Here is a 27879-nt window from a genome sequence, read left to right as displayed (position 1 = left end):
ACTGCTCCGTGAAGGGTTACCTTGACGTTGGTAGAGTGGCTTGGCATATATTTTTTGCAAAAAACGTATCAACTAAATACCCTGTTTTTGTTATCATCTTTTTACTAGCACTTGCTGTTTACTGTTATATATATATTTTTTACAGCAGAGTATTTTTACACGTTTGTTATACTGTGTTTTTTCTGTGTTTCAGTCTTTGGGTGGTGTGAACACTGTCCTACCAACTTGTTCACTTTTGTGCATGGTTCATGTGTTTTTAATTTATTGGTTTCTTGCTTATGCAAGTTTTGGGAGCTCCCCGCCCCTCTCTTGTGAGCCATGCACATATAAAGCCGCCTTGCACAGAGTATCCACATCAGGCATTACCTTTCTGAATCCTGCTCATACAGGTATTGTTCACATGATCAGGTTTTAAATACATTAGATAGGACTACTCTAAGATGGGTATACCTTGATGCTGGTAGAGTGGCTTAGTATACATTTTTTGCAAAAAACGTATCAACTAAATACCCTGTTTTTGTTATCTTTTTACTAGCACTTGCTGTTTACTGTTATATATATATATATATTTTTTACAGCAGAGTATTTTTGCACGTTTGTCATACTGTGTTTTTTCTGTGTTTCAGTCTTTGGGTTGTGTGAACACTGTCCTACCGACTTGTTCACTTTTGTGCATGGTTCATGTGTTTTTAATTTATTGGTTTCTTGCTTATGCAAGTTTTGGGAGCTCCCCGCCCCTCTCTTGTGAGCCATGCACATATAAAGCCGCCTTGCACAGAGTATCCACATCAGGCATTACCTTTCTGAATCCTGCTCATATAGGTATTGTTCACATGATCAGGTTTTAAATACATTAGATAGGACTACTCTAAGATGGGTATACCTTGAAGCTGGTAGAGTGGCTTAGTATACATTTTTTGCAAAAAACGTATCAACTAAATACCCTGTTTTTGTTATCATCTTTTTACTAGCACTTGCTGTTTACTGTTATATATATATTTTTTACAGCAGAGTATTTTTACACGTTTGTTATACTGTGTTTTTTCTGTGTTTCAGTCTTTGGGTGGTGTGAACACTGTCCTACCAACTTATTCACTTTTGTGCATGGCTCATGTGTTTTTAATGGATGAGGAAGTTTACCATAGAATGTGATTAAAGTTGCGGAAACCCTATTTACATGCATAGTATACAGATTTTTTTGCCAATTTTTATAAGAATTCATATAAAAATTTCCAGGTGTGAATGGGACCCTAATGGACCATGACATCACCATAACATGTATGGCTTATCAAGCGTCATTGTGGGACTATGTATAGGTAAAAATACAAAGCTTATGTACAATATATACTAGATTTTTATATAGAAGAGGTATAACCAGCAGAACCTGAGACTACCATGATGGTGGCTTTCTGGGAGCCTAAGGGTCATTCCTTTGAACATCTATCCGATCTGAATTCAAAATAGTTCAAAACAGGTGAAATAGATGACTAGTATTAGAAAAGTCTAACAGATCGACTTTATAATCCTACTGGAAACCCAACGTGTCCTCCGATGGCCTAAACAAAACGCAACGCAGTGGAGGAGTCTTCAAAACACAAATGGAGGAAGGAACATCCACTTCTGTATGTTTTTGGCTTTCTATTTATATTGCATTTTTTTAATGTTGGAGATAAGTCCAAGAAAGAGAATTAGACATGTCCCGGAAATAGGAGGAGGTAATTCACTTTGCTATGATGGCTGACTTGGCTTTGATCTATATTTAAGAGTTAGCTCATCCTAAATTTCCATGGATATCCAGAAGGCTAAGAACAGCTTAGCAGGAAGGACATGTGGTCCTCATACAAGAAAATAGAAGCCGTTTAGGAAATCCAACTTCAAACTTAGAAATGAAAAGTAGTGAAGACCACGAAAAATAATAAAATAACTAATAATTACGTAACTTAAAGCCCTGGTGTAAGGAAAAGCATCAATTTGTTCCAGATTTCCTTTTTTTTGGAACATGGAAACAGTAACTCTGTTGACGAAGAATTAGTCTAATAATGTTAAAAGGTTTTAGTCCCACTTTGTTCATTACCGCATCGGGAGGTCAGCAGGGCTGGGATGACCATTTAACATCTGTGTGCAGAGCCTCTATAGGGCCGTGGGTCCATTTGGGTCATAGATTTACTTACCGTAAAATGAATATTATAAGTAAAAACTTGAAAACTAGTGAGAGAACTTGGTTTTATTTGGACATAATACAACACCAGGGTGTTCGATAAACTTACAATTGGTCCAACACCACCGGGAGGTCCCAGAGGTCCTTCATCTCCCTGTAAGATATAAATACAAATCGTGAGCTGGTATATATTAACAGGGTATAACTAACAGATTGCAGCCATGGCACAGGAGTACAATTTACCCACAATAGGCATTTATTATCTTTTGATTTGATAGTAATACATTTCTGATCGCTGTCATCCCCAAAGATCACTAATATTAGAGGCCACAAGCCCCCAGCTCCTACTCATTGCCCGACCACAGAGATCAGACATTTATTATTTATCTTGTGTATGGGAGAAAAATGTTTACTATGGAAACCCCTTTTAAATAAGAACTGTAAAAAAATATTTTATATTTTTCTCCCGGCTCCCCTGAGTATTCTGTTATTTTCTTTTTTACACTCTGCGATATGGTTCCAGAGATATAGGCATTTTTATTTAGTACCATTTTTTTATGGTATCTATCAAGGGGGTGTGGCTCTTAGGATCCTCGGGGGGCATGTCTTTAGGCTGCTGTGCAAGACTCCCTTTGTAAAGACCATACACATTAGCACTAAATAAAAAAGGCCATCTCTCTGGAACTGTAGGGCGGATTTCAAAAAGAAGAATGTACAGGGAGACATCAGGAATAAAATAAAGGCAAATACTGCTGACCTGATGACAGGACCTCCTTAAAGGATTGTTGTAAGTGACAAAAACGCTGTGGGACCCATCTGGACATGGGCCACTGGCCTAATGTCTAAATGACCAGTCCACCCCTGATTTTGGTATTTGTGCCTAAGCAAACAGATTTGTAAACCACAATGGGCAGATACCAACATTACAGATGCAATAGAGAAGAATTTGTACTAAGGTATAAGCAATTTGTTTTCTACTTTAATTTGTGGAAGATAAATAATTATGGAAGCCTCAGAAGACATTGTGATGACGCTTAACGGCTAGGTAACTTTTGGGGAAATGGGTTGGCTTACCTCTGCACCTTTTGGACCCTGTGGACCTGGAGGCCCTCTGTCTCCAATAAGACCCTAGAAAGAAATACTTATTACCACTGACTTTTACATCGCGGCTTACACCGAGCGATGTCCTCAGGAATTGGCAAATGTCAGGTACTATGTTATAGCTTTGGAAAAAGGCCATGGAAAATACACCTATTTTGGCAGGACTATAGGTGTAAATGAAAATGTTAAAAAAAGATAGTATACAGATTGGAAGAATCTTAGCTTTTACCTTTGGCCCTTCAGGTCCGTTTAACCCAGGCAAACCAATGTCTCCAGGAAAACCCTAGGTAAAAAATATTTTTTAAAAAGTACAAAAATAAATAAATCAATGATTATATAATATATTTCATCCATGTACTATATTGCCTTAGGGTGAATATCCTTCTCCATTTTCATTTTGTAAACTGCACAAAGTTAAATAATAAACTTTTGGCTGCCTACTGCCACCAATAAGGGGAGCCAAGGGGCTGATTGCATTAATAATGATCTTACAGTGTGCAGTAATCTCTCCAGATCCCTCTAGTTGTGGCACCCAGATTCAAGGGCCCAAACACTCTGGGATTGGAGGGGATCAAATAAGTTTAAAATCCCTCCATGTAACAGGAACTTGTAGTTTTACCTGTTGTTTCAATCCACAAGAGTCTACCATAGGGGGTATAGTTGACTACTAGCGACAGATGCTAATTTGGTCAATAAAAGTCACTATTATTTGAGCACTGTATGCCGCTATTATTTGGTTACTGTATGGCACAATTATTTTATCACGGCACGAAATCATTTTTTTTCATTCTTGTACAGTACAATTAATTGGTCACTATTAATTTAGCTTTGTATGTGATCATTATTTATCACTGTATGGTCCGAAAGTATTTTAGCAAAGCAAACTGCCAACTTTTGCCATTCTTGTTTTATATGGCACGGATTTCTGGTTCTTAAGTGTTTTGATGGCGTTTTGTCCTTATCCATGTGCAATAACAATTGTGATTATTTGCTATATATTCAGCAGGTGCCCCTTTTATGCCCTCATGTGGTTCTACTTTTTTTTATGTCTGTAACTATTATTTGCAATAAAAGACTGTCACTTCCAAACAGAAAACTGGTGTGTACAGGTGCAAACTAAGAGTAGCCATCTCTATACATAACTAACAAATAAAGTTGCACTCTGCAAAGTTGCACTCATGTAAACAGATAATAATGACATACACTGCCCCAAAATAATATCATACAGTGCTAAAATCATAGTTCCATCCAGTGCTAAAATATTAGGTCCATACAGTAATCTACAGTGCTGAAATCATAAAGCGCTAAATTAATATTGCCATAAAGTGACCCGATAATAGCGTCATACAATGCTCAAAAAATACAGTTTTATATAGTGTTAAAATAATAGTTGCAAACAAATAAAGGAGCATTCTGTAGTGCTATAGCATGTAAATATGAAATATATTAAATTTGAATTGCATTACCGCTCTAGATAATAAGAAAAAATGGAGACACTTAGCACATAAGTTGGCCAATTCAATTCATGCATGCCCAGCAGCCAATGACCAGGCGATCTCCGGTAGCTGTGAACCTACAGTGCTGTGCAAATTAATTGGGACAAAGCATTTTGTATCTAATGTGAATCCTCTGGTAGGCTGAAGCAAGCATTTATGGGTAGGTAGGATCTTGCTGCAATTAAAACCGCCAGAGGCTGGTGGGTGCAATGCTCAGTCAGAGAGCCATTATACAAATAACAAAAAACTGACTGCCACTTCCAAACAGAACTGGTGTGTACAGGTGCAAAGTAAGAGTAGCCATCTCTATACCAAACACACAAATATGTGCTAAGTGTCTCAATTTGTTCTTATTGTCTAGAGCAGTTATGCAATTCATATTTCATATATTTCATGTTTACACGCTATAGCGCTACGGAGTGTGACTCTTTTTGTTTGTTATGAATAGAGATGGCTACTCTTAGTATGTACACTATATGTCTCTATTATTTGGTCACTGTATGTCAATAATATTTTTACCTTGTATGGACCTTTTTTCAGCACTGTATGGTACTGCTTGTGGTCACTGTATGGTATTGTTATTTGGTCACGATGTGGTACTATTACTTTAGCACACACTGTATAATACTGGTATTTCTGGGCACTGTGTGGCAATTTTAATTGTAAGGCAATATTATTTAGCACTGTATGAAACTATTATTATACTTTTTTATTATTATTTATATAGCACCATTGATTCCATGGTGCTGTACATGAGCAGGGGTTACATACAAATTACAGATATCACTTACAGTAAACAAACTAACAATGACAGACTGATACAGAGTGGAGAGAGGACCCTGCTCTTTCGGGTTTACATGCTACAGGATGGTGGGGAAGGAGACAGTAGGTTGGTGGGTTGCAGCAGTTCCGGTGTTGGTTGAGGTGATATCACCGGTAGTGGTGAGAGAGAAGGAGGTAGCGGGGTCATTGCAGTCTGTAGGCTTTCTTGAAGAGGTGGGTTTTCAGGTTTCGTCTGAAGGATCCAAATGTGGTTGATAGTCGGACTTGTTGGGGCAAAGAATTCCAGAGAATGGGGCTATTCGGGAGAAGTCTTGGAGGTGGTTGGGTGAGGAGCGAATAAGTGTGGAGGAGAGAAGGAGGTCTTGGGAGGACCGGAGATTACGTGAGGGAAGGTAACGGGAGATTAGTTCAGAGACATATGGGGGAGACAGGTTATAGATGGCCTTGTAGGTCAGAATTAGCAATTTGAACTGGATACGCTGAGGGAATGGGAGCCAGTGAAGAGATTTGCAGAGGGGAGAAGCGGAGGAGTAGCGAGGAGAGAGATGAATTAGTCGGGCGGCAGAGTTAAGGATGGACTGGAGAGGTGCGAGGGTGTTAGCAGGGAGACCACAGAAAAGGATGTTGCAGTAGTCGAGGCGGGAGATGATGAGGGTGTGCACAAGCATTTTAGTAGATTGAGGGTTGAGGAAAGGACGGATTCTGGAAATATTTTTGAGCTGGAGGCGACAGGAGGTAGAAAGATGTTGGATGTGCGGTTTGAAGGACAGGGCAGAGTCAAAGGTTACTCAGAGGCAGCGGACTTCTGGTACTGGGGAAAGTGTGATGTCATTAATTGTTATAGCTAGGTCGGGTAAAGAAGATCTGTGAGATGGAGGAAAGATGATGAGTTCAGATTTGTCTACATTGAGTTTGAGGAAGCGAGAGGAGAAGAAGGAGGATATGGCTGATAGACACTCTGGGATTCTGGACAGCAGAGAGGTGACGTCTGGGCCAGAGAGGTAGATCTGATTGTTATCAGCACAAAGGTGGTAGTGGAATCCGTGGGACTTTATGAGTTGCCCCAGACCAAGTGTATAGATTGAGAAGAGTAGGGGTCCTAAAACAGAGCCTTGGGGGACTCCAACAGAGAGAGGGTGGGATGAGGAGGTGGTGTGGGAGTGGGAGACGCTGAATGTGCGGTTGGAAAGGTATGAGGAGATCCAGATAGGGCAAGGCCTTTGATGCGGAAGGAGGAGAGGATCTGTAGTAGGAGGCAGTGGTCAACTGTGTCAAATGCAGCGGACAGGTCTAGAAGCAGGAGTATAGAGTATTGTCCATTTGATTTGGCTATATACCGTAGTTTATATACTGTTTTCAGGTTATTAAGTGTTTTAATGGTGTTTTTCCTTATCTATTGAATGTGCAATAAAATTTGTGATTATTTCCTATATATTCAGTGAGTAGCTTTTTATGTCCTCATGCTTTTTTTTTTTTTTGTATCTGTATGGAACTATTATTTTAGAACTGTATAATATGATTATTTTTCGGCATTGTTTGACACCATTATTTGGTCACTGTATGGTCGTATTATATGGTCGACCTAGCTTATATACTAACAATAAATAGAAATAGGGACCCAATACAAAATGTAGTTGTGTAGGAACAATATGGCGCCTGTATGATCACGTTTAGTTTATGAAATCTAAGACAAACTGTCCAGTCATTTGTGCACTGGAACGAGTAATTAACACATAGCTGGACATATTCATAGTTCACCACTATGTATATTTGAGAGTTAGCAGGTTACAACTTTAAGAAAAAAGTGCAGGAGAAAATAACCAGACGCAGAGTTTACGGCCAATACCGCTACGCCAATACCAAATATTTCTAGTGTGAAAATTAACAAATCAAAGTGACTTGGGAGGAGAACTTGGCCAGAATGAAACTAATCAAGGAGACTTGGAGTAATGTAAACTATACTGACGTGCACATGTTTGACATAAGCAGGAATATCAGAGAACTATTTAAACAAAGACCCTTACACTATCACACATCCCATCCATCAATGAGGAATGAAATACCAGAAATTCACATCAGTAAATCGTCCTAAATGTTGATTTAAAGCAGAAAAATGCCCCAATGCAAGTCAGTAAGTCACATATAAGGTTCCCTGTGGTTATCCTCAGACCTGTGAGCGTATGGTGACTGCTTTACTAGATCTTATGATTATAGCTCTACGCTCACGAGATGAATGGTATCTATTGTTCTATACTCCCTGCAATTTTACACTTGGGAACCGGGGGTGACTCCAATATTTTTCTAACTGGATGTGTTAGTTCTATCTGGCATGTCTGTAGTGGTAAACATTGGCATTTAATAATATTTATTTTACAAGTGTATGGGACTGGTCCATCTAGACTACCGTTTTGTGAGATGCACCAAGTTCATTGAGAGACATACACTTCTTATTGGTTTCGAGGCATCATTCAACTGCCGTTTGCAGTCGGAAGCTGTAGTACATTTGTCGTGTAATTTACTCCACTTTTGAGGCGTAAATTATGATGAATTTGTTGGGTGCCTCATCCTGGATGAGCTTCGCCACCTCTTCTAAAAGTTGCCAGAGCTGGCTCGGACGAGTGGGGAAAATGGCAAAACTTTTATGCAACTTCGAGATGTCCAAATATTTTTACACCAGAAAAATGTCAAAAAATGTAGAATTGGTTTTTGTTTTGATTTTTGTCTGCTACTCCAATGTAAGAGTGAATGGACAACTGAGCTTTAGTCTTGCCCTTGTTTGTTGTGTGTATATGTATATATATATTTATTTATTTTTTTTCAATCCAAACGAAGACAGCACTCCATGGTATATATTCCAAACGATAGTGAATTTATTAGACCCACATATCAGGGCAAATTTTGGGCTCTAAGTGAGCCTTCCTCAAGCTCACTTTGAGCCGAAACGTTGCCCTGATATGTGGCTCTAATAAATTCACTATCGTTTGGAATATATACCATGGAGTGCTGCCTTCATTTGGATTGAATATTGGACATTGTGGTGAATATTGGACTATTTGCCTGGGGCCGTGCACCCGAAGAGCTAAGTACTGTGCTGTTTCTCTTCTATCTATCTATCTATCTAATCTCTCTATCTAATCTCTATCTAATCTCTCTCTCTATCTATCTTATCTCTCTATCTATCTAATCTCTCTATCCCTACTATCTATCTATCTAATCTCTTTGAAGAACCTAGAATATAAGACATACAGTATTTTCAGTTGTTTCACACTTTTTTGTTAATTATATAATTCCACATGTGTTAATTCATAGTTTTGATGCCTTCAGAGTGAATCTACAATTTTCATAGTCATGAAAATAAAGAAAACTCTTTGAATGAGAAGGTGTGTCCAAACTTTTGGTCTGTACTGTATATATAATGTATATATTCACAGTACTGTGCAAAAGTTTTATGCTGATGTGGAAAAACACTCAAAGGTAAGAATTCTTTGAATGTGACCACCCTTTTGCACTTAAAATAATTAATGCTGTTTTGAAGGAAAAGTCTGGGATTTTGTAGGATTATATTCAGGTGTATGAGTAAGTAACCAATTAGATCACAATGGCGGTAATGATCATTTTCATATGTAGGCTAAAACAAGTCATTAACTGAAATGGAAACAGTTGTGTAGGAAGCTTACAAGGGTTGTCAAGGACTAATTTATTTTTTTTCCATGGACTAAAAACTAACAGAGGCATCTACCTGCATGTTCTACATGGCGCAAGCTCAGAATGGTAACTGGCTGCTCCTTCCAGCAATTCATGTCTGTGACAGCTCTATGCAGCAGAGATTAACACTGGGGACAACATGCAGGTAGTTAGTAACTATCTGACTGCTAGTTCTTAGGCCCCTAGTAAAAAAAATAAATAGTCCTAGATAATACCTGTTTGAAGAACAGCCAAACTCTGCTACAAAGGTGAGGTTGTGGAAGACAGTTTCATGTCACAGGTCATGCACCATGGCAAGCCTGATAACAGCAACAAGACACAAGGTAGTTATACTGCATCAACAAGGTCTCTCCGAGACAAAGATTTAAAAGCAGACTGGGGTTTCAGGATTTGCACCTCTTTTGAAGAAGCACCAAGAAATGGGTAACGTTGAAGACCATAAACTAAGGATATGTAGTGCAGCTGAAGAAAGACATATCATGCTTACTTTCCTTTGAAATTGGAAGATGTCCAGCAGTGCCATCAGCTCAGGACTGCAGCAACCAATGGGACCCCAAGCTAGCTCTTATGAATTGGCCAATTTGTGCCAATCAAGTATATTCTATACAGCAGTAATGCAGCTCAAATTTCATATATTCAATCTATGCATACATCTTAGGGTATACAGAGTGCTGCTGATTTCTATTGTGTACATGCCAAATACCAGCTGTGACACTACCCATTTAATAGGGAATACAAGCATCTCAGGAGATCAAACAGATTCTCTTAAATGCTTTTATTATATCCTTTTCCCCCATGATTGTGTATGCCTCATATATACAGTTCTAATTTCGTTTAGTAACACTTTTAAAGAGTTATTCCTATCATTCAAAGGATATCTGACAAATCAGTGATGGTCCGACTGCCCCACTAATCTAAAAACAGGCTCTAAAGTGCCTGCATATGTGGCACCACTCCTTTTATTCTCACTGTTCAGGTATCTCCTGGAGTCCCATAGAGAATGAATAACATGATGGTATGCTAACAGAGCATTTCAGAGCCCTGCCGTCGGGATCGGTGCGGCTCCCAGCAGTTGGACCCCTCACTTTTCGGTAAATTATATTTGCTTTGGAGAGGTGATAGCTTTCATTGTTGGGATGAACCCTTTGAGTGGTGATACAGAGGTGGCGTATTTATTGTGCTGTTATTGTATATGAATATCGGCGGCTATTACCTCTGGTCCAGGGGGGCCCGGCAATCCCTGTGGTCCTCGATCTCCAACTTTTCCCTTAAATACAGAAAAACAAAAAATAGTTAAAACTTCATGTGCTTTGTTATTTTAAGCGGTTTCTTTCTTCACGTTAATTGTTTTTCCGATCATAATATTTGTTAAATCTCATTGTTTGTATAAGCCCAAGTAGAGACGTGCTGCCGAAAATCGTTTTGGCAAAACAGCATATGTGTACTAGCAGTGAGAGTGGTTGATACGCACATCTCTTAATAAAAATAATAGTTTTTATGAAAAGCAATACTGGATGCTGCTGTGGGTATGTGGGTCTCCAGCCTTTCCAGTCCTGTGGCAGGATGGTGGCTTATCAATGATGGGGAAGGTTAAGAGCTCCTTTCTAACTGGCCCTGTAGGGAAGAACTGTACTTTTGTCTGAACTGTTAAACAGCTCCAAGACCTAAAAGAATGCAAAATGTGAATCTTGTTAATGTTCCAGAAAAACAAAAAAAACAAAAAAAAATACCCAAAATAGAAAATTTGTTGTTTGTGGCATGGGCAAAAAAAAAAAAATGTTAGAAAAATGAGCATGTTAGATTTTTTTTTTAGCTTTCAGTTGAGGAATGTCATGGATTAATCTCAAGGAATTACATAAAGACTAATTTTTTGCATGGATTCACCAGAATATAAGAAAAAATAAGTCTTGGATTTCTGATGTAGAGCCTTTGGGAAAATGCACAGTGGATTTTGCCTTAGGCAACTCCATCCTGAACGTGTCAATGTACTCAAAAGTGGCAATAGAAGAAAAAGTACGGTAATTATTTTGTAACATACAGATGTAGCAAAGGTTATCATGACTCAAACACATCATCTTGATAACCTGTCACAGTAATTTATCTAACTTAAAAGGATTTAGACTATTTACCATCGCACAAGTTATTGACTGATATCAAGTTAGGTGTTGAATACAATATTTTTTCGAGTCCTGATATTACAGTGTCGAGTCAAGGTAACCTTTGCTACATCTGTATGCACATAAAACTTCACAGGTGAGTAATAGTACAATAGATGGTGAGCACACACATGTACTGTATAGGAAGTTGTTGTAACGACTCCTGGAGGGGACCCTCTGGGCCGTGGTACCAACCCACCCCGGGTGAGCTGACCTAGTGAGGACCACTCCCTATACAGGGAGCGTCAGGGGCAGACCCAGGGGGATAAAGTACCACGACTGCTGGTACCAGGTGGCCGGCTCGAAGGAGGCGCGAGAGACCGTGTCTAGCAGGGTGAATATGGGGGCATGCTGGGTACAGGAGGGCGGAGAGCGCGTACTCGGAAGCACACAGGGTACAAGAGAGTGCAGGGTGTGTACTGAGAAGCACGCCTGGGTACATGAGAGTGCAGAGTGCGTACTGGGAAGCACGCCTGACTACAAGAGAGTGTAGAGCGTGTACTTGGAAGGACGCCGGGTACACGCAGGGACCTGAGTACAAAGGGCGACTATGCAGGAACCTAGCTGGCCTAGCAGGGAAGCAATGTGATAATCAGGCGCCTTCCCTAACAGGAAGCAGCCTGCTATACTAGTGGCTGCTGCAGGTCAGGAAAGACTTCCGGGTCAAGAGCTTAATTTAGAATAAGAGGCCAGAGACGCGCGCAGCCGCGGCCTAAGCCGAGGACGGAGCGCGCACGAGTCACCGGATCCAGAGACCGACCGTGAAACCGGAAGTGAGGACACCAAGCGGCGCGCCTCTCGTCCAGAGACCTGCCAAGATGCTGAAACGAGGTGAGTAAGTCGAGGCGGCGCGGACCGGGGTGTAACAGTTGTGACAGTAGCCGTGTACTGTTGCACTGAAGATAAATAGGATATGTACATAGCTAAAATGTATATATTATCCTTTCTTGATCATGCAGATCAGTCTACAGAAACAACTTTATCAGTCCTTCTCATATCAAACGTTTTTTGGAGAGGATGGTGGGACCCATGAAAGCCCCGGTAACTATCATAAAAAGGGAAGGTGGATTACTTAAGGAATTATAGGATGGATTATCCTGATTTTAATATTGCCAACCATATCATACCGACACCAAGAGAATTGCTGGATGTCTTGCTAAAAGTGACCAAAGAACTGACTTGGCCCAATTGACTAGATGCTTGTGTTAAATATTTATAAGAAATCTTTGGGTTTCTTCACCAGCAATGAATAATATAACCTTGTCATCTCAGCACTTTCATTTGCCTATTTATCATTCCTGTAAAACTACTCCCCTAAATCTTGACATGCTTTATCCTTTATACCTATGAATCCCATCTAACTAATGTTGCAGAAGTGCTCATACATGATTTGAAGGTCAGTAGACTTTAGTTGTCATGGTACACTATATAATGTACTATCTGGTTACTGTAGGGTTGAATGATGACGATCGCATAAACAGCTTGACAAGTTTGTTCAGATTGGTGAATGTTCACTTTTCACTATGTCTGGTGAAGTTGAACTTATTGAATGATGCACCTAGTGTATGGCAAAAAACCCCCCCATCCTTTAGACATACTCTAGGCTGGTATATATTGGCATCACTTTTTTATTGCATGATATAGCATAATCATCTCTATAAGATGACGTAGAGCAAACAGGGGAATCAATGGCCAACATTACAATGGGAGACAATTGCCAAAATACAGGGAAGTCAATGCCCAAGATATCCACCATTATGCCTACACAGCGGCAGATACTGAAGGCTTCTGTCGAAGTCATGCATCAAGGAATACTACTGACATTTACCACTGATGGAATAAAAATACAAAATGTGAACAGACTTAGGGTGCATTTACACTGGCGAATTGTGACTGCTGATTGGCTACAATTAATCCGATCAGCAGTCGTCAGATAGCTGTTGACAACAGGCTGACTGCAATTCCCATGCCCACAGAACAATTGTTAATACAGCCTTTTTGTGCACTTTGAATAGCATTGTTCTCGGCAGCACAACACAGCATGCAAACAGGACATATGCTGCCGAGAACAATGCTATCCAAAGTGCACAAAAAGGCATTCACCCGATGAATGAGCGTTTTGAGCGGATAATCGGGGAACAGTATTACTGGGAAACCTCGTTTCCGATTATCAGTTAAAATGTTCTGATTTTTAGCAGAGAACATGTAGACATTTATTTCCTCAGACTGCATTAATCTCGATTTTTCTTTTCTGTTTTGTCCTTGTAAAAGCTACATGTTCATACCTCCTAACATTTAAATACCATATCGTAGGACATTTTAATCCTAGCATCTTTTCTGCCCAGAAATGCCCCCCAAACCACCTTGAAATGCCTCTTCTACAAACTTTCATAACCTGTTCCATTGGCCTCAAGGACACCGTTCTCTCTTGGTTCTCCTCCTATCTCTCTGACCGCTCTCTTACTGTATCTTTTGCTGGCTCCTCCTCCTCTCATCTTCCCCTTACTGTTGGGGTTCTTCAAGGATCGGTTCTAGGCCCCTTCCTCTTCTCTTTGTACACTGCCCCTATTGATCAAGCAATCAGTAGATTTGGTTTCCAGTACCATTTCTATGCTGATGACACCCAATTATACACTTCTTTTCCTGATATCACGCCAGCCTTTTTAGAAAACACCAGAGATTGTCTTACTGCTGTCTCTAACATCATGTCCTCCCTCTATCTGAAACTGAACCTGTCAAAAACTGAACTCCTCGTGTTTCCACCCTCTCCTAACCTACCTATGCCCGACATTGCCATTTCCGTGTGTGGTTCCACTATTACTCCCCAGCATCATGCCCGCTGTCTTGGGTTCATACTTGATTCGGAGCTTTCATTCACTCCCCACATCCGATCATTGGCTCGCTCTTGTTATCTGCACCTCAAAAATATTTCTAGAATTCGACCCTTTCTTACTTTCGACTCTGCAAAAACTCTTACTGTTTCTTTTATTCATTCTCGTCTGGACTATTGTAACTCTCTAATTGGTCTCCCTCTTAACAAACTCTTCCCTCTCCAATCCGTCCTGAATGCTGCAGCCAGGATCATATTCCTCACTAATTGCTATACCGGTGCCTCTACCTTGTGCCAGTCATTGTACTGGTAAACCATCCACTCCAGAATTCAGTATAAACTTATTACCCTCACCCACAAAGCTCTCCATGGCTCAGCACCACCCTACATCTCCTCCCTCGTCTCAGTCTACCACTCTACCTGTGCCCTCCGTTCTGCTAATGACCGGAGGTTAACATCCTCATTAATCAGAACCTCCCACTCCCGTCTCCAAGACTTTTCACGTGCCGTGCCAATTCTTTGGAATGCACTACCCAGGCTAGTACGATTAATCCCCAATCCCCACTTTTAACCGTGGCTTAAAAACGCATTTGTTCAGACTGGCCTATCACCTCAACGCATTAACCTAAATATTCCAGTGTGGCTCATTTCAAAATGTTTTACCATAACCAGGTTCCTCGCATCATGTTCTCACATACTTTTTGCATTTAATAGCCCTCTGTGTCTGTACTGTTACATATTTAGACTGTTATCTGAATCATGCAGCAACAGGAACACCCGATTCTTACACTAGGGATGGTCCAAACAATAAAAGCAATTGTTACCATCCACCTTTCGTGTCTCCCCTTTTTCCTTGTAGATTGTAAGCTTGCGAGCAGGGTCCTCATTCCTCTTGGTATCTGTTTTGATCTATGTGTTTATTGCTATGCTGTAATGTCTATTGTCTGTAGAAGTCCCCTCTATAATGTAAAGTGCTGCCGAATATGTTGGCGCTATAGAAATAAAATTATTATTATTATTATTAACCTGTGGTCCTTTTTGACCTCGTGTTCATGAGACAATCCCGCTAAGTGATCTCCGATCATTTTCCACCCACACTCGACTTTCATACACAAGACTGATGATAAACATATTTCAATAGCATTCTATTGTTGATCTTACTTGCAAACCAAAACAGGCTGACATACCGGGGGTCCTTGTTTTCCCTTCAATCCAGGAGGTCCCGGCAAACCCAGAGCACCCTATTAAAATCAAAAGACTGAGTCACTGAGGGATATTAATGTATACAATATTATCATTAAACTGGTTCAAAACACCAAAGAAACCATAACACTAAAGCAAAAATAATCCAAAAACATCACAGAAACTTGTATTTTAACATAATTGATCATATAATAAGCTGTTTTCTTTTGATCAATTAAAGAGAATGCGATAAAAAAGGTGATAAATGTCATCAATGGGGAGAACAGGCATCCTGAGTCTCCCATGCAGTCTACCGCTTGACTACAAGCCTACAGGATTCACAAAGATAGCCAAGTACTCTTTTTGTCAGCTGTATTGATTAGCTGTTTCCCAATGCAGTAAGAAATAGGAGGCTCGAGACCTTCATTCTTGTGTTTGGTAAGGCTCCCCAAGATGAAAAAGGATGGATGATGCCATGGTTTTCAAAAGAAATAGGAGGCTCGAGACCTCCATTCTTGTGTTTGGTAAGGGTCCTTAAGATGAAAAAAGGATGTGTGATGTCGTGTTTTTCATAAGCCAACCCTTTTATAGTCAATAGCATCATCAAAATATTCTATGGCAGTGATTCCCAGCCTTATTATCATAAGACCAGCTCTAAAAATTGTTTCCACTCCTGCTCACATTTCTCCCTCCAGGAAGCTAGGTGTAGGAGACCGTAAAGCATTTTACAATAGACCATGGCTGAGATATATTGATGGCTTTGCCTATCCTCATGCTAAGTATCTATGATGCTAAATTTAGTTTGCCATCCATACTGTAAGAGAAGTAATGCTTACATCTGTTATCTTCTGAGGAATCCATGACTTGGTTCTAAGGACTCCTGATTAGTAATTGGTTAGAGGATACATAACATATCTCCTGCTTATATCTTAACGAGGACCTTTGTCTTGCAATAAATGTCATTTTTTTAAAAACCTGAATTAAAAGCCGTTGATGTTTTTCTTTTGCTCTTGCACCTCTCTGTTCCGGAGATATGGCCCTTTTCTTGACCCTGTATATAAATCTTGTCTTTTTAGCCAAGGGGGCATTAACTCTAATGATGACACCCACAGAGAAAAAGTTGAAGACCCTTCCGTCTTGGCTAAAAAGACTAGATTTATATGCAGGGAAGAAAAGGGTCATATCTCCGGAACAGAGAGGCGCAGGAGCAAAAGAAAAACATTGACGGATTCAGGAGAAGAGCAGTTTTTAAACCATTTTTTTTAAATTATATATTTAGACAGGGCCATATCTAAGGAATGGAGAGGCGCAGGAATAAGAGAAAAAAAAAAACAGATTCAGGAGAACAGTGACATTTACATCTGATAAAAAAATACACATTTATGTCAAGTCACAGGACCACTTTAGCATTTTCCAAAATATATTTTCTTTTCTTCTCTATCAAATCTGTTTCTGCATTTTTCACAGGCAATTGTAGGAAAAAAATCCTAATTTCTATTGGGTTGTGTTTCCACAAATGGTAATAATCAGCTGAAGGACTCTAGTTAGAAAAATATGCGTTTGTACGAGCATCAGTGATGTTTTTGTGAACCGTTTAAATCAATCTCAGTCCAATGGGTTGTGGATTTATGGCCAAGTTGGACCAAGCATCTGCATTAGATACCACCCTCCTGGGATCAAATTTTTATTAATTTGTGGGAATAAACATGATATTCCTATAAAAAATGGTGTGGAACATACCTTATCTCCCTGATAGCCCGGCTCGCCCGGTTCCCCTGAGAATCCGACTTCACCCTAAATAATATATTGCGATAAGTCATATAATCACAAGGACGCTGAGAAATGTGCAAGGTTCGCTGGCGGCAACAGTTGTATAAATTCTCAGGAATTAAAAAGAATTGAAACTCCGAAAATTCTGCCAAGACAGCAACTTTGTAAGTCAAATATACTGTCAACAAACTTGATTAATTTTACAAGTGCGGATTTTCTATGAGATAATATTCACACTGATAATAGAAATATTTAGATCACCTTATCACCTTTCAGTCCAGGTTGCCCCATAATTCCTGGAAGGCCCTAGAATTGGAAAAAAAAAAAAAAAGTAGAGATATATAGCTTTTAGTTCTTATGCTCACATGAGCTAAAAAGTGATCCAGAATGGATGGTTCACAGAATACCTGAGAACCAGGAATCCCAGGCGGCCCGGATGGTCCCACTGGCCCCACTTCTCCCTATAACGTAAAAAAACCGCTACAATTAATAAGAATAATATTATGGGTATACTGGATGCTAAATATATTGCTGGCAACATGAATGGATTTGCAGCAATTTTAGACTCCATCCAATGTCCGGGTCTTTGTAGTTTGATGAGATTACATTTTTTGGAGTGACTTTGCCAACATTTATGAAGAATCCCTTAAAATAATTTTCTAATATGCTTTTATTATATTTTCTTTGGCACTTCAGTAACTTAAACAAGTCAGGTGACAGTTTACCAGGTTCTCAGTTCTCCAAACACAAAACTAGTTGGGTCCCAAAGCTAGCCATAAACTGAAACTAAAGTAGCTGAGGTCAATCCAGGACAGGAGACCAAAAAGTTTCCAAAGTTGAAAAGTAGTCACACGACTTTGAAATCACTCCAAAAGCCAAGGAGCATCATTAAAATATATGGTATTCTGAATATATTTTATTTCAGTACTTAAGTAAAGACCAAGACAACAATTTGGCTTAAAGGGAATTTGTCAGCAGGTTTTTACTATGTAATTTGAGAGCAGCACATTGTGGGTGCAGAGATCCTGATTCATGCGATGTGTCACTTACTGGGCTGTGTGTTGCTGTTTCAATACAATCAGTGTTTTATCAGCCAAAGATTATCACTACAGGACTAGGTGTCTTGTGCCTCCTGGTCCAACCATGTCCCCACCACTGATTAGCGGCTTTCAGTCAATACACAGTGTACACAGAAAGCTGCTAATCAGTGGTGTGGGTGGGGTTATACAGGGTTCAGCATTCTGAGGTCTGCTAGATCTGCAACATAGAAATCATCATTACAGTCGAGCGAAACAGGTTGGTCAGATTCAAAAGTCGCCGACTTTCGCCAAAGTCGGGTTTCATGAAACGAAACCCGACCACAGTGTGAAGTTGGCCATGTGGTCGGCGACCCAAGCGCCAAAGTCGGGTTTCACCGAATGCTTGCACGTGACTTTTTTTCAGCCAATGAGAGAAGCATAGCGTAGCGGGAGCGTAGTGGGAGTGGGAGAGAGAGAGAGAGAGAAGAGAGAGAGTTCGCCGCCTCTAGGGTTAAATTTCATGCCAGGTGTATTTACAGTCCTCCACTCACTGCCGACTTTTCTCCCCATTGACTTGCATTGGGTTTCGTGTTTCACGACTTTTCCCTATAGTCGGCCAATTTCGTTCGACTTGACTTTTGAGAAAGTCGGGTTTCATGAAACCCGACTCGACCCTAAAAAAGGCAAAGTCGCTCATCTCTAATCATCATAAATGCCGCACCCAGAAAACTAAGTGATACATCCCTGGCATAAGGGTCTATGCCCCTACCTTATGTCAATAGCAGGTTTTTGCTGTGTAATCTGATGACGGATTCCCTTTCATAAATTCACAAAGCTTAGGGATACATTAACACTGAAGATACCTCTTTCCACTGAAAACACAATTTATGCGGATACTTAAAAGGCTTTTTTTTAAATATACTGTATTCTACTGTACTAAACACATTTATCAAATCTCCACAGGACAGTTGGAAAATGTGAGATCACTAGGGTCAAACTACCAGCATCCTCACCAGTCCCAGAGGGAGGACCCCCAGTGATCATGCATTTATCATCTATCCTTTGGAGACTTAAGACATGTATTTAGTGGGGTAGTTTGGATTTAATTTGGATTATCACTAGTCAAATGCACGTTTAGGCATTGTACAGGTTAAACTTACAAATGTGTCCTTCATTAACTTCAACATGATATCCTGAGATGTATGGTGTGGGGGTATTTAATGAGAAAAAAATGTATGCGTCTGACTGCCATCCATCAACCCTCTGACAGGCTCTCATGTTTAAAAGAAATATGTTCGTGTACACATTTTTTACTGTATGGTATAATGACAAATTGTATAAGTTATTTGCCACCAGATTTCCCAAAACAAACTGCATATATTATTAAATAGATCTCTTAGATATGATGACACTGGTATACTTACTTTGAAAAGTCATGTCAGAATGGCTGTATAATGCATTTTGGAAGCTTAAATTTAAATTTCAACACACCAAGCATGATTGACAGCTCCTCAGTGTCCCTCCTCCCGCTCCTCAATTTCCACCCACCAAGCCTGATTGATGGTTCCTCAGTGTCCCTCCTCCCGCTGCACAATTTCCACCCACCAAGCCTGATTGATGGTTCCTCAGTGTCCCTCCTCTCTGCTGTTCAGTTTCCACTCACTAAGCCTGAATGACAGCTCCTTAGTGTCCCTCCTCCCGCTCCTCAATTTCCACCCACCATGCCTGATTGATGGTTCCTCAGTGTCCCTCCTCCCGCTGCACAATTTCCACCCACCAAGCCTGATTGATGGTTCCTCAGTGTCCCTCCTCCCTGCTGCTCAGTTTCCACTCACTAAGCCTGATTGACAGCTCCTTAGTGTCCCTCCTTCCTGCTGCTCAATTTCCACTCACCAAGCCTGATTAAAGCTCACCAGTATTTCGCCTCCCTGATGCTCAATTTCCAGCCACCAAGCCTGATTGACAGCTCCCCACTGTCCCTCTTCCCTGCGGCTGCATTTTTTACTCACCAAGCTTGAATGACTGCCCCAGAGTGTCCCACCTTACTGCTGCTGAGTTTCCAGCCACCAATCTTGATTGACAGCTCTATGGTGTCCCCCCTCCCTGCTGCTGAGTTTCTACTGACTGACATCTCCTCATTGTCCCTCTTTCCAGCTGCTGAAATCTCACTGCTCACTACAAGCTGCAGCTGTCACTCAGGCTGGGTGGGCAGCGACTGAATACTGTACACTTTCAGATACATAATAGCTTAACTTAATATCAGGATTATACAGTCATTCTAACATGGATTTTAAAAGCAAGTACATCAGACTCATCAAGTAGATCTTTCTATAAGACCTTTTTTAGAAGTCCATACCTGAACAAAGGGACCAATTTTTATCAATATTTTGAGTCAGTGTGTCAGTTTTATTTTTCACCATCATTGTTTCATCAGTGATTTTTTCATATGATAAAAAAAATTAAATTAGCAAAGTTTCACCCTTTACAATGTAAAAAATATCACATGGACTGTACGTGGATGGCAACAACACGGTCCGTAAGAAAACAAAGACATATGAACCATAGACTATAAGTACATGTTTTCTCTGCATAAATCGTGTGACATGTGTAAAGCAGATGTCTGAACGAGGCCTAATCAGATGGAACATGGTCCGGTACTGATCAGTCAATAGGTGGTGCTGCTGAGCCTCCTCATTACTCCGCTGCAGCTGCTGCTTACGGCATTTCTTCCCATATGTGTGATAGAAACATATGTGATATTTTGGAAAGCTAAGAGTTTTCTTGTGGCACCAGAAAAATAAATAACCGTAGTTTTTGCAAGTTTGCATATAAGTGAATGAATGTGCGAGATTGTGCAGATCCACCACAATTGCAGCGAATCCGCACAGGGCTTATCCTTGATGTATCCACTGTGTCATATGCTTGTAAATGGGGTTAAAGAAATCGCATTCACATGCAAGCGATTCTGATTTTGCAATGATTTTTGTGCATAATCTAAAATCATCCATTAGGGGATGATGGACTATTGTAAGAATAAAACAACAGGTAATTATCGGCCATGTCTGCCCTTGAAGAAATCTAACTTATCTACATTTATCACAGTAATTTATCGCTATAAAGGTAGGAGTTGCAACTGGCCGTGGTTCCTGGGGTGGCCCATAGGTCCATCTGTTCCATAAGGAGACACCAGTATTAAAAATGGCATATGGTAAAGAGGAGACCCTATAACAGATTTTGCCTTGGGGCCCAGAAGTTTCAAGTTTGCCACAAATTGAAATTACTCCAAAGCCTCCAACTGCCCAGACAAATGTTTATGACCCTACTGAAGTCTTCACTGCTGTGCTTTCACACACTATTTGTGCAGTTTTTTAATTGTTTTATGGCTTTCTTCCCTATCTCTATTGAACTGTGATGTCCTCTTACTATCCAGCTTCACAAGCTGCTGCATTCTCTGCCTCAGCTTTTATACAGGCTATGATAGTCCCTCCTGATGAGCTGTTGAGTATTATGTGATGTCATAGCTCCAAAGCATTACGGCAAAGCTTGCCCGAAGCCATGTGTTCCTTCTCTAGCTAATGCAATCTTCTGCAATGTGTAAAATAGCAGCAGACATTTTTTTACAATTTGCAAAGAGGCGAATTGCCAATTGTTAGAATTTTGGCAAGGTAAGTGAATTTCTAAAAATTCCACACAAGTTCTATTTGCATTGATTGGAGTTGCTCATCTCTAGTAACTACTGATAAAAGTTACTTTCAATGATGAAGTCTGGGAGGTGAATATCAGGTCATCAACAGAATTCTTCTCTTGAATTATGAATTATAGGGTTCCTGATTTACCGATTCCGGTCAATGACCAGAGGAACAAGACATATTAAAATGAGGAAATGGTTGCACTCAATTGCATTAAGGCATATCTATGTGAAATATAAGAAGAGTGAATAGTGTAATGGCTTTTGAAATTTAGGAAAACACATGAGATACTCTGCACAAAATTTGGCCAAAAAATGTGAGCCCATTCACCAACGTCAAGGTGATCTCATTGAAATAAGACAGACGCTCTGAGATCTCAGACTCCAAACAGCAATCAAAAATGACTTGCCATTGAAAGAAGAAAAAAAGATAGTAAACTTAATAAATGGGATGTTTTATTCCTACTTACCCCTAGAAGTGGTCTCTGAAGCCCCCTGGTGTTATATAAAAGCCTTTACTGAGTGATTCCAAGCATCCCCCCCCCCCGCGATCATCAGATTCTTGGCACTTTGCAGGGTCAATATGGAGATGGAGTGTTTATTTCACAAGCCATTCAGATTCGGTAGCCGAGAACTGCGGCTAACGCTCTACAATAAATCATGGGGCTCTTAAGATCTACAGCTGGGGTAGCGGCTTAGTGTTGGCAGCTCGGTAACGCTCTTTTCTCTAAAACCAAAATGTTCCAAGCTGATTTGTGTCAATTGTCCAACAAACGAAAAGGCGGAATGCCAACTGGCAAGACTCGCTGTAGACAGGAAGAGGGACGTTATTTTGTGAAAGATCTTTTAAGGAGCAGGTGGGACACCAACAACGAGCATTACAAAGCTTCAGAGAAAGTGCGAAACAGATCAATGTGATGCATAATACAGGGTGTCAGGTCGGGTTTTCTAGAGAGATTTCTAACAGCTTTCATGTAGGATCAATCTCATAATATGGAAAATTTAAAGTTTAGGAAAACCCCTGTTCCCCGGCTGCAGTTTGCTAAAGTTTCTTTATGGGTAGGATATTGACCATATGTTGCACTGGAAAGAGAGTTTCCTTCATCAGATTCATTGATGGTGACCTTACCGATGGTCACATAGGAGATAATTTGCACAACTTGAAAAGAGAAAAAAAAAGTTTGCACCGTACTCAATCAATACGTGCTTGTGTTCATCATAATGATGGCCTTGTCCAGTGCTGCGATCCAACAGAAAGCATCCAAAGAAAAAAAATGAAGTAGGATAGGCACATCCTAATAAAATCTTCAAGCTTTATTTTATATCCAAAAGGTTAAACGTTCCACATAATGATAATAAAACGCACTCAGAGTGTCTTATTATCATCATGTGGAACTTTTAACCCTTTGGATATGAAATAAAGCTTGAAGATTTTATTGGGATGCGCCTATCCTGTGTCATTTTTTTTCTTGACATGAGATAATTTGTATACAGTGAAGTATTTTATCCTTTGCTGATTTTGTAAGTTTGCCCACTGACAAAGACATGAACAGTCTATAATGTTAAGGTTAGGTTAATTTTAACATTGAGAGATAGAATATCAAAAACAAAATCCAGAAAATCGCATTGTATAAATTATATAAATTTATTTTCATTTTGCAGTGAGAAATAAGTATTTGATCCCTCTGGCAAGTAAGACTTAATACTTGGTGGCAAAACCCTTGTTGGCAAGCACAGCAGTCAGAATTTTTTTTGTAGTTGATGATGAGGTTAGCGCACATGTCAGGAGGAATTTTGCTCCACTCCTCTTTGCAGATCATCTCTAAATCATTAATATTTTGAGGCTGTCTCTTGGCAACTCAGAGCTTCAACTCCCTCCATAAGTTTTCTATGGGATTAAAGTTTGGAGACTGGCTAGGCCACTCCATGACCTTAATGTAGTTCTTTTTGAGCCACTCCTCTGTTGTCTTGGCTGTATGTTTTTGGTCATTTTCTTGCTGGAAGACTCAGCCACGACCCATATTTAATGTCCTGGCGGAGTGAAGGAGGTTATCACTCAGGATTTTACGGTTCATGGCTCCATCCATTCTCCCATTGATACGGTGAAGTAGTCCTGTGCCCTTAGCAGAAAAGCACCCCCAAAACATAATGTTTCCACCTCCATGCTTGACAGTGGGAACGGTGTTCTTTGGGTTATAGGCAGCATTTCTCTTCCTCCAAACACGGCGAGTTGAGTTAATGCCAAAGAGCTCAATTTTTTACTCATCTGACCACAGCACCTTCTCCCAATCACTCACAGAATCATCCAGGTATTCATTGGAAAACTTCAGATGGGCCTGCACATGTGCCTTCTTGAGCAGGGGGACCTTGCGGGCACTGCAGGATTTTACACCTTTACGGCGTAATGTGTTACCAATGGTTTTCTTGGTGACTGTGGTCCCAGCTGCCTTGAGATCATTAACAAGTTTCCCCCATGTAGTTTTAGGATGTTCTCTCACCTTCCCCATCATCAAGGATACCCCATGAGGTGAGATTTTGCATGGTGCCCCAGATCAATGTCAACTGAGAGTCATTTTGTATTTCTTCTATTTTCTTACTATTGCACCAACAGTTGTCTCCTTCTCACCCAGCATCTTACTTATGGTTTGGTAGCCCATTCCAGCTTTGTGCAGATCTATGATCTGGTCCCTGACATTTTTATAAAGCTCTTTGGTCTTGCCCATGTTGTAGAGGTTAGAGTCTGAGTGATTAACTGAGTCTGTGAACAGGAGTCATTTATAAAGGTGACTATGTAAGACAGCTATCTTTAATGCAGGTAACCAGTTGATTAGGAGCATCTAACTGGTCTGTAGGAGCCAGAACTCTTAATGGTTGGTAGGGGATCAAATACTTATTTCTCACTGCAAAATGCAAATAAATTTATATAATTTATACAGTGTGATTTTCTGGATTTTATTTTTGATATTCTATCTCTCAATGTTAAAATTAACCTATCCTTAAAATCATTGACTGTTCATGTCTTTGTAAGTGGGCAAAACTTACAAAATCAGCAAGGGATCAAATAATTATTTCCACCACTGTACATATATGCATGGAGCATTGGCTGTAAGGCTATAAATCATCTTCTGTCATCCGCACCCAGCATCCGACCAGAGCACTTGGCTAAGACTTCAAGCAAGTGCCCTGTACACATGGCAAGTGCCACATCAAACCGTGTCCACATCTGCAGTGCACAGTGGTCCAGGGAGCCAATTTTTATATTGTTTGCTGCACCCCCCAGGGCATTGTTACCTTGAAATGGGCACACAGGGGAAAGTATTACTTTGAATTAAGCAATGCTTCTCAATGGGAACCAGTCTTGCCAGAACTAGGTATTAGCTAGATGTTAGCTTATCATTTGTGGTCACACAGGATGGAAGATCATAACAGGTCATAAAGAAGACTGACCAGGTGAGAAAAGAGTGAGCGAGGCTGGAGAGCTGTAATTGCAGGGCTAAGTTCCCCGCACTGGCAAATCATTTACAAAAAAAAATTCCAATTAATTTCTATAAAAAGATGACATCGACTTATTAAACAAAGACATGAACGCAATCAACATTACAGGGACTCTACACAGAGGACATTAGTTTTGGGTTTAAAAACCCGCTGAAAGGTTCCCTTTAAAAAGTTGACGCAACCTCTTAAAAAGAACAAATTCTGCAACATTTATTCATTTACATAATAAAATACTATTAAGTTGCAAAAAGCTATTACACTTACTCTCAAGCCTGGAAAGCCAGCAGGTCCTGCACTACCAAGTGTTCCCTGTAAAATAACGTGAGATAATCAGAGCGATCATCCAGATTAAGGGTGCAGTCAGACGGCCGTATAAATCAGACCGAGATCGGACCTCAACGTATGGACTGGCTGTCGACTCTCCTGACAAAAGTGTGACAGCTGCATAGAAATATATGAAACCGTGACGGTTGGATCGGAATAGCCGCCGGCCAGTCTATGCATTGCAGTCCGATCTTGGTCCGATTTATATGGCCGCCTGACTGCACCGTGCCTATAATTAAGAACTTTATTACATTTATTTTAGTCTTACTTTTAATGGTTATATTCGCGTTTAAAAGACCCAAACATTTTGGTGATTTATAGCCAGGCTACGTAAATGTATCTTTTCTACAAATATTTCTAAAAGTACATTATAAAATATTTATTAAATCCTATTGTGCTTCCCTTCTCATTATAATATTTAGATGGTTATGGCTTTCTAATTATCAGTAACATAACAAAATTCGCAACCTGCAAAAAAATCCCATCTGTAATCTCTACGATGTGTTCATAAACAGAAGGGCTCCTGATAATAAGCACCCAACACATCAGGGCAAATAAGGATTACATTAGGATGATCACAAGTAAAGCTGCTTTTGAGGAACGAGCCTACATTTCATTTCACTGATTACTGCGCAGTTACCGATTGGGAGGAACTTGTACCTTACCGCTTAAAACTTGACTTTGCCCTGTCCTTCAAACCACACATCAAAGCTCTCTCCACCTCCTGCCACCTCAAAAAAATATTTCCAGAATCAGTCCCTTCCTCAACCCTCAATCTACTAAAATGCTTGTGCACGCCCTCATCATCCCCCCTTCTCGACTACTGCAACATCCATTTCTGTGGCCTCCCTGTTAACACCCTCGCACCTCTCCTGTCCATCCTTAACACTGCCGCCCGACTAATCCATCTCTCTCCTCGCTATTCCTGCGCTTCTCCCCTCTGCAAATCTCTTCACTGGCTCCCATTCCCTCAGCGTATCCAGTTCAAATTACTAATACTGACCTACAAGGCCATCTATAACCTGTCTCCCCCATATGTCTCTGAACTAATCTCCCGATACCTTCCCTCACGTAATCTCCGGTCCTCCCAAGACCTCCTTCTCTCCTCCACACTTATTCGCTCCTCACCCAACCGCCTCCAAGACTTCTCCCGAATAGCCCCCATCCTCTGGAATTACCTGCCCCAACACGTCCGACTATCAACCACACTCGGATTCTTCAGACGGAACCTGAAAATCCACCTCTTCAAGAAAGCCTACAGCCTGCAATGACCCCGCTACCTTCTCACCACTACCAGAGATATCACTTCAACCAACACCGGAACTGCCGCAACCCCCCAACCCACTGTCTCCTTCCCCATCATACTGTAGAATGTAAGCCCGAAAGGGCAGGGTCCTCTCCCCTCTGTATCAGTCTGTCAATGTTAGTTTGTTCACTGTAAGTGATATCTGTAATTTGTATGTAACCCCTTCTCATGTACAGCACCATGGAATCAATGGTGTTATATAAATAAATAATAATAATAAAACTGCAGGGAACTATGATGTTAAAATGAACCATATTTTGATAGAAGGAAACAGCATGGATGATTTATGGGATGCCGATAATTGTACGGGTTTATGATGATGAGAAGGGTCTGTAATAGGACCACCGTCGTGCTGACGTGATAAATCATTGTGTATTTTCATCTTTTTACATCGGATTTCAGTGTAATATGGTCACTTTTGCTATATACATGTAGTTGTAAAAAACAATTTTTCACACGCGCTTTGACTTTATCATTGCAGATAATGGTTGATTACTTAACCAGACATTAACTTACTGGACTACCATCTGGACCATGAGGACCCCTATCACCAACATCTCCGAGGAAACCCTGTTGCAAAAAAAAAAACTTACTAAAAATGTGTGCAGAAAGAAAGACAAAGCGTTAACATGATATAAGACGTAACGCGAGCACTGAGTGATTGGTGCAGTGATTCTGTAGTTGCTTTCAATGCATTATTTTACAGGTTTCTCTATAGGAAAAAAAATCATGAAAAAAGGCATGTCTGTATAAAAAAAACCACAATATTAAAATGTTTAAAAAAAAAAAGTATAATAATCATGGTGCCTTTGAAAAGTCAGAAAGATACTCAGCACTGAATGTTAAGAAAAAGATTTCACAAGTAA

At 40.3% G+C, this 27879-nt stretch overlaps 1 protein-coding gene and 1 long non-coding RNA gene across 3 annotated transcripts in view; one reads left to right on the top strand and one right to left on the bottom strand.

Annotated features, from left to right (window-relative positions):
• Nucleotides 1-27879, bottom strand: part of COL24A1 (collagen type XXIV alpha 1 chain) — a 310883-nt gene that overhangs the window by 125636 nt on the left and 157368 nt on the right. For both annotated transcript variants that reach the window (XR_012220101.1, XM_073544400.1), the window contains exons 13-22: nt 27530-27583; nt 25648-25692; nt 17589-17642; nt 17443-17487; nt 17152-17205; nt 15417-15470; nt 10457-10510; nt 3489-3542; nt 3233-3286; nt 2268-2312 (exon numbers count right to left, since the gene is read on the bottom strand). Coding sequence is in view for 1 of the 2 variants with exons in the window: in XM_073544400.1 (XP_073400501.1) it covers nt 2268-2312; nt 3233-3286; nt 3489-3542; nt 10457-10510; nt 15417-15470; nt 17152-17205; nt 17443-17487; nt 17589-17642; nt 25648-25692; nt 27530-27583 (513 nt within the window). In the remaining variant the exon portion in view is untranslated. The remainder of the gene's footprint in view (nt 1-2267; nt 2313-3232; nt 3287-3488; nt 3543-10456; nt 10511-15416; nt 15471-17151; nt 17206-17442; nt 17488-17588; nt 17643-25647; nt 25693-27529; nt 27584-27879) is intronic.
• LOC141048628 (uncharacterized) lies at nt 323-27879 on the top strand. The gene is made up of 2 exons (XR_012220102.1): nt 323-389; nt 27495-27879. It is a non-coding gene; the product is annotated as an uncharacterized lncRNA (long non-coding RNA).

Source organism: Dendrobates tinctorius, unplaced genomic scaffold, assembly GCF_039654945.1.
Source record: "Dendrobates tinctorius isolate UK_male_01 unplaced genomic scaffold, ASM3965494v1 ptg000138l, whole genome shotgun sequence".
Classification (NCBI taxonomy): Eukaryota; Metazoa; Chordata; class Amphibia; order Anura; family Dendrobatidae; genus Dendrobates; species Dendrobates tinctorius.
The sequence above is the reverse complement of the archived record's forward strand: the minus strand, read 5'-3'. Positions and strand labels throughout refer to the sequence as shown.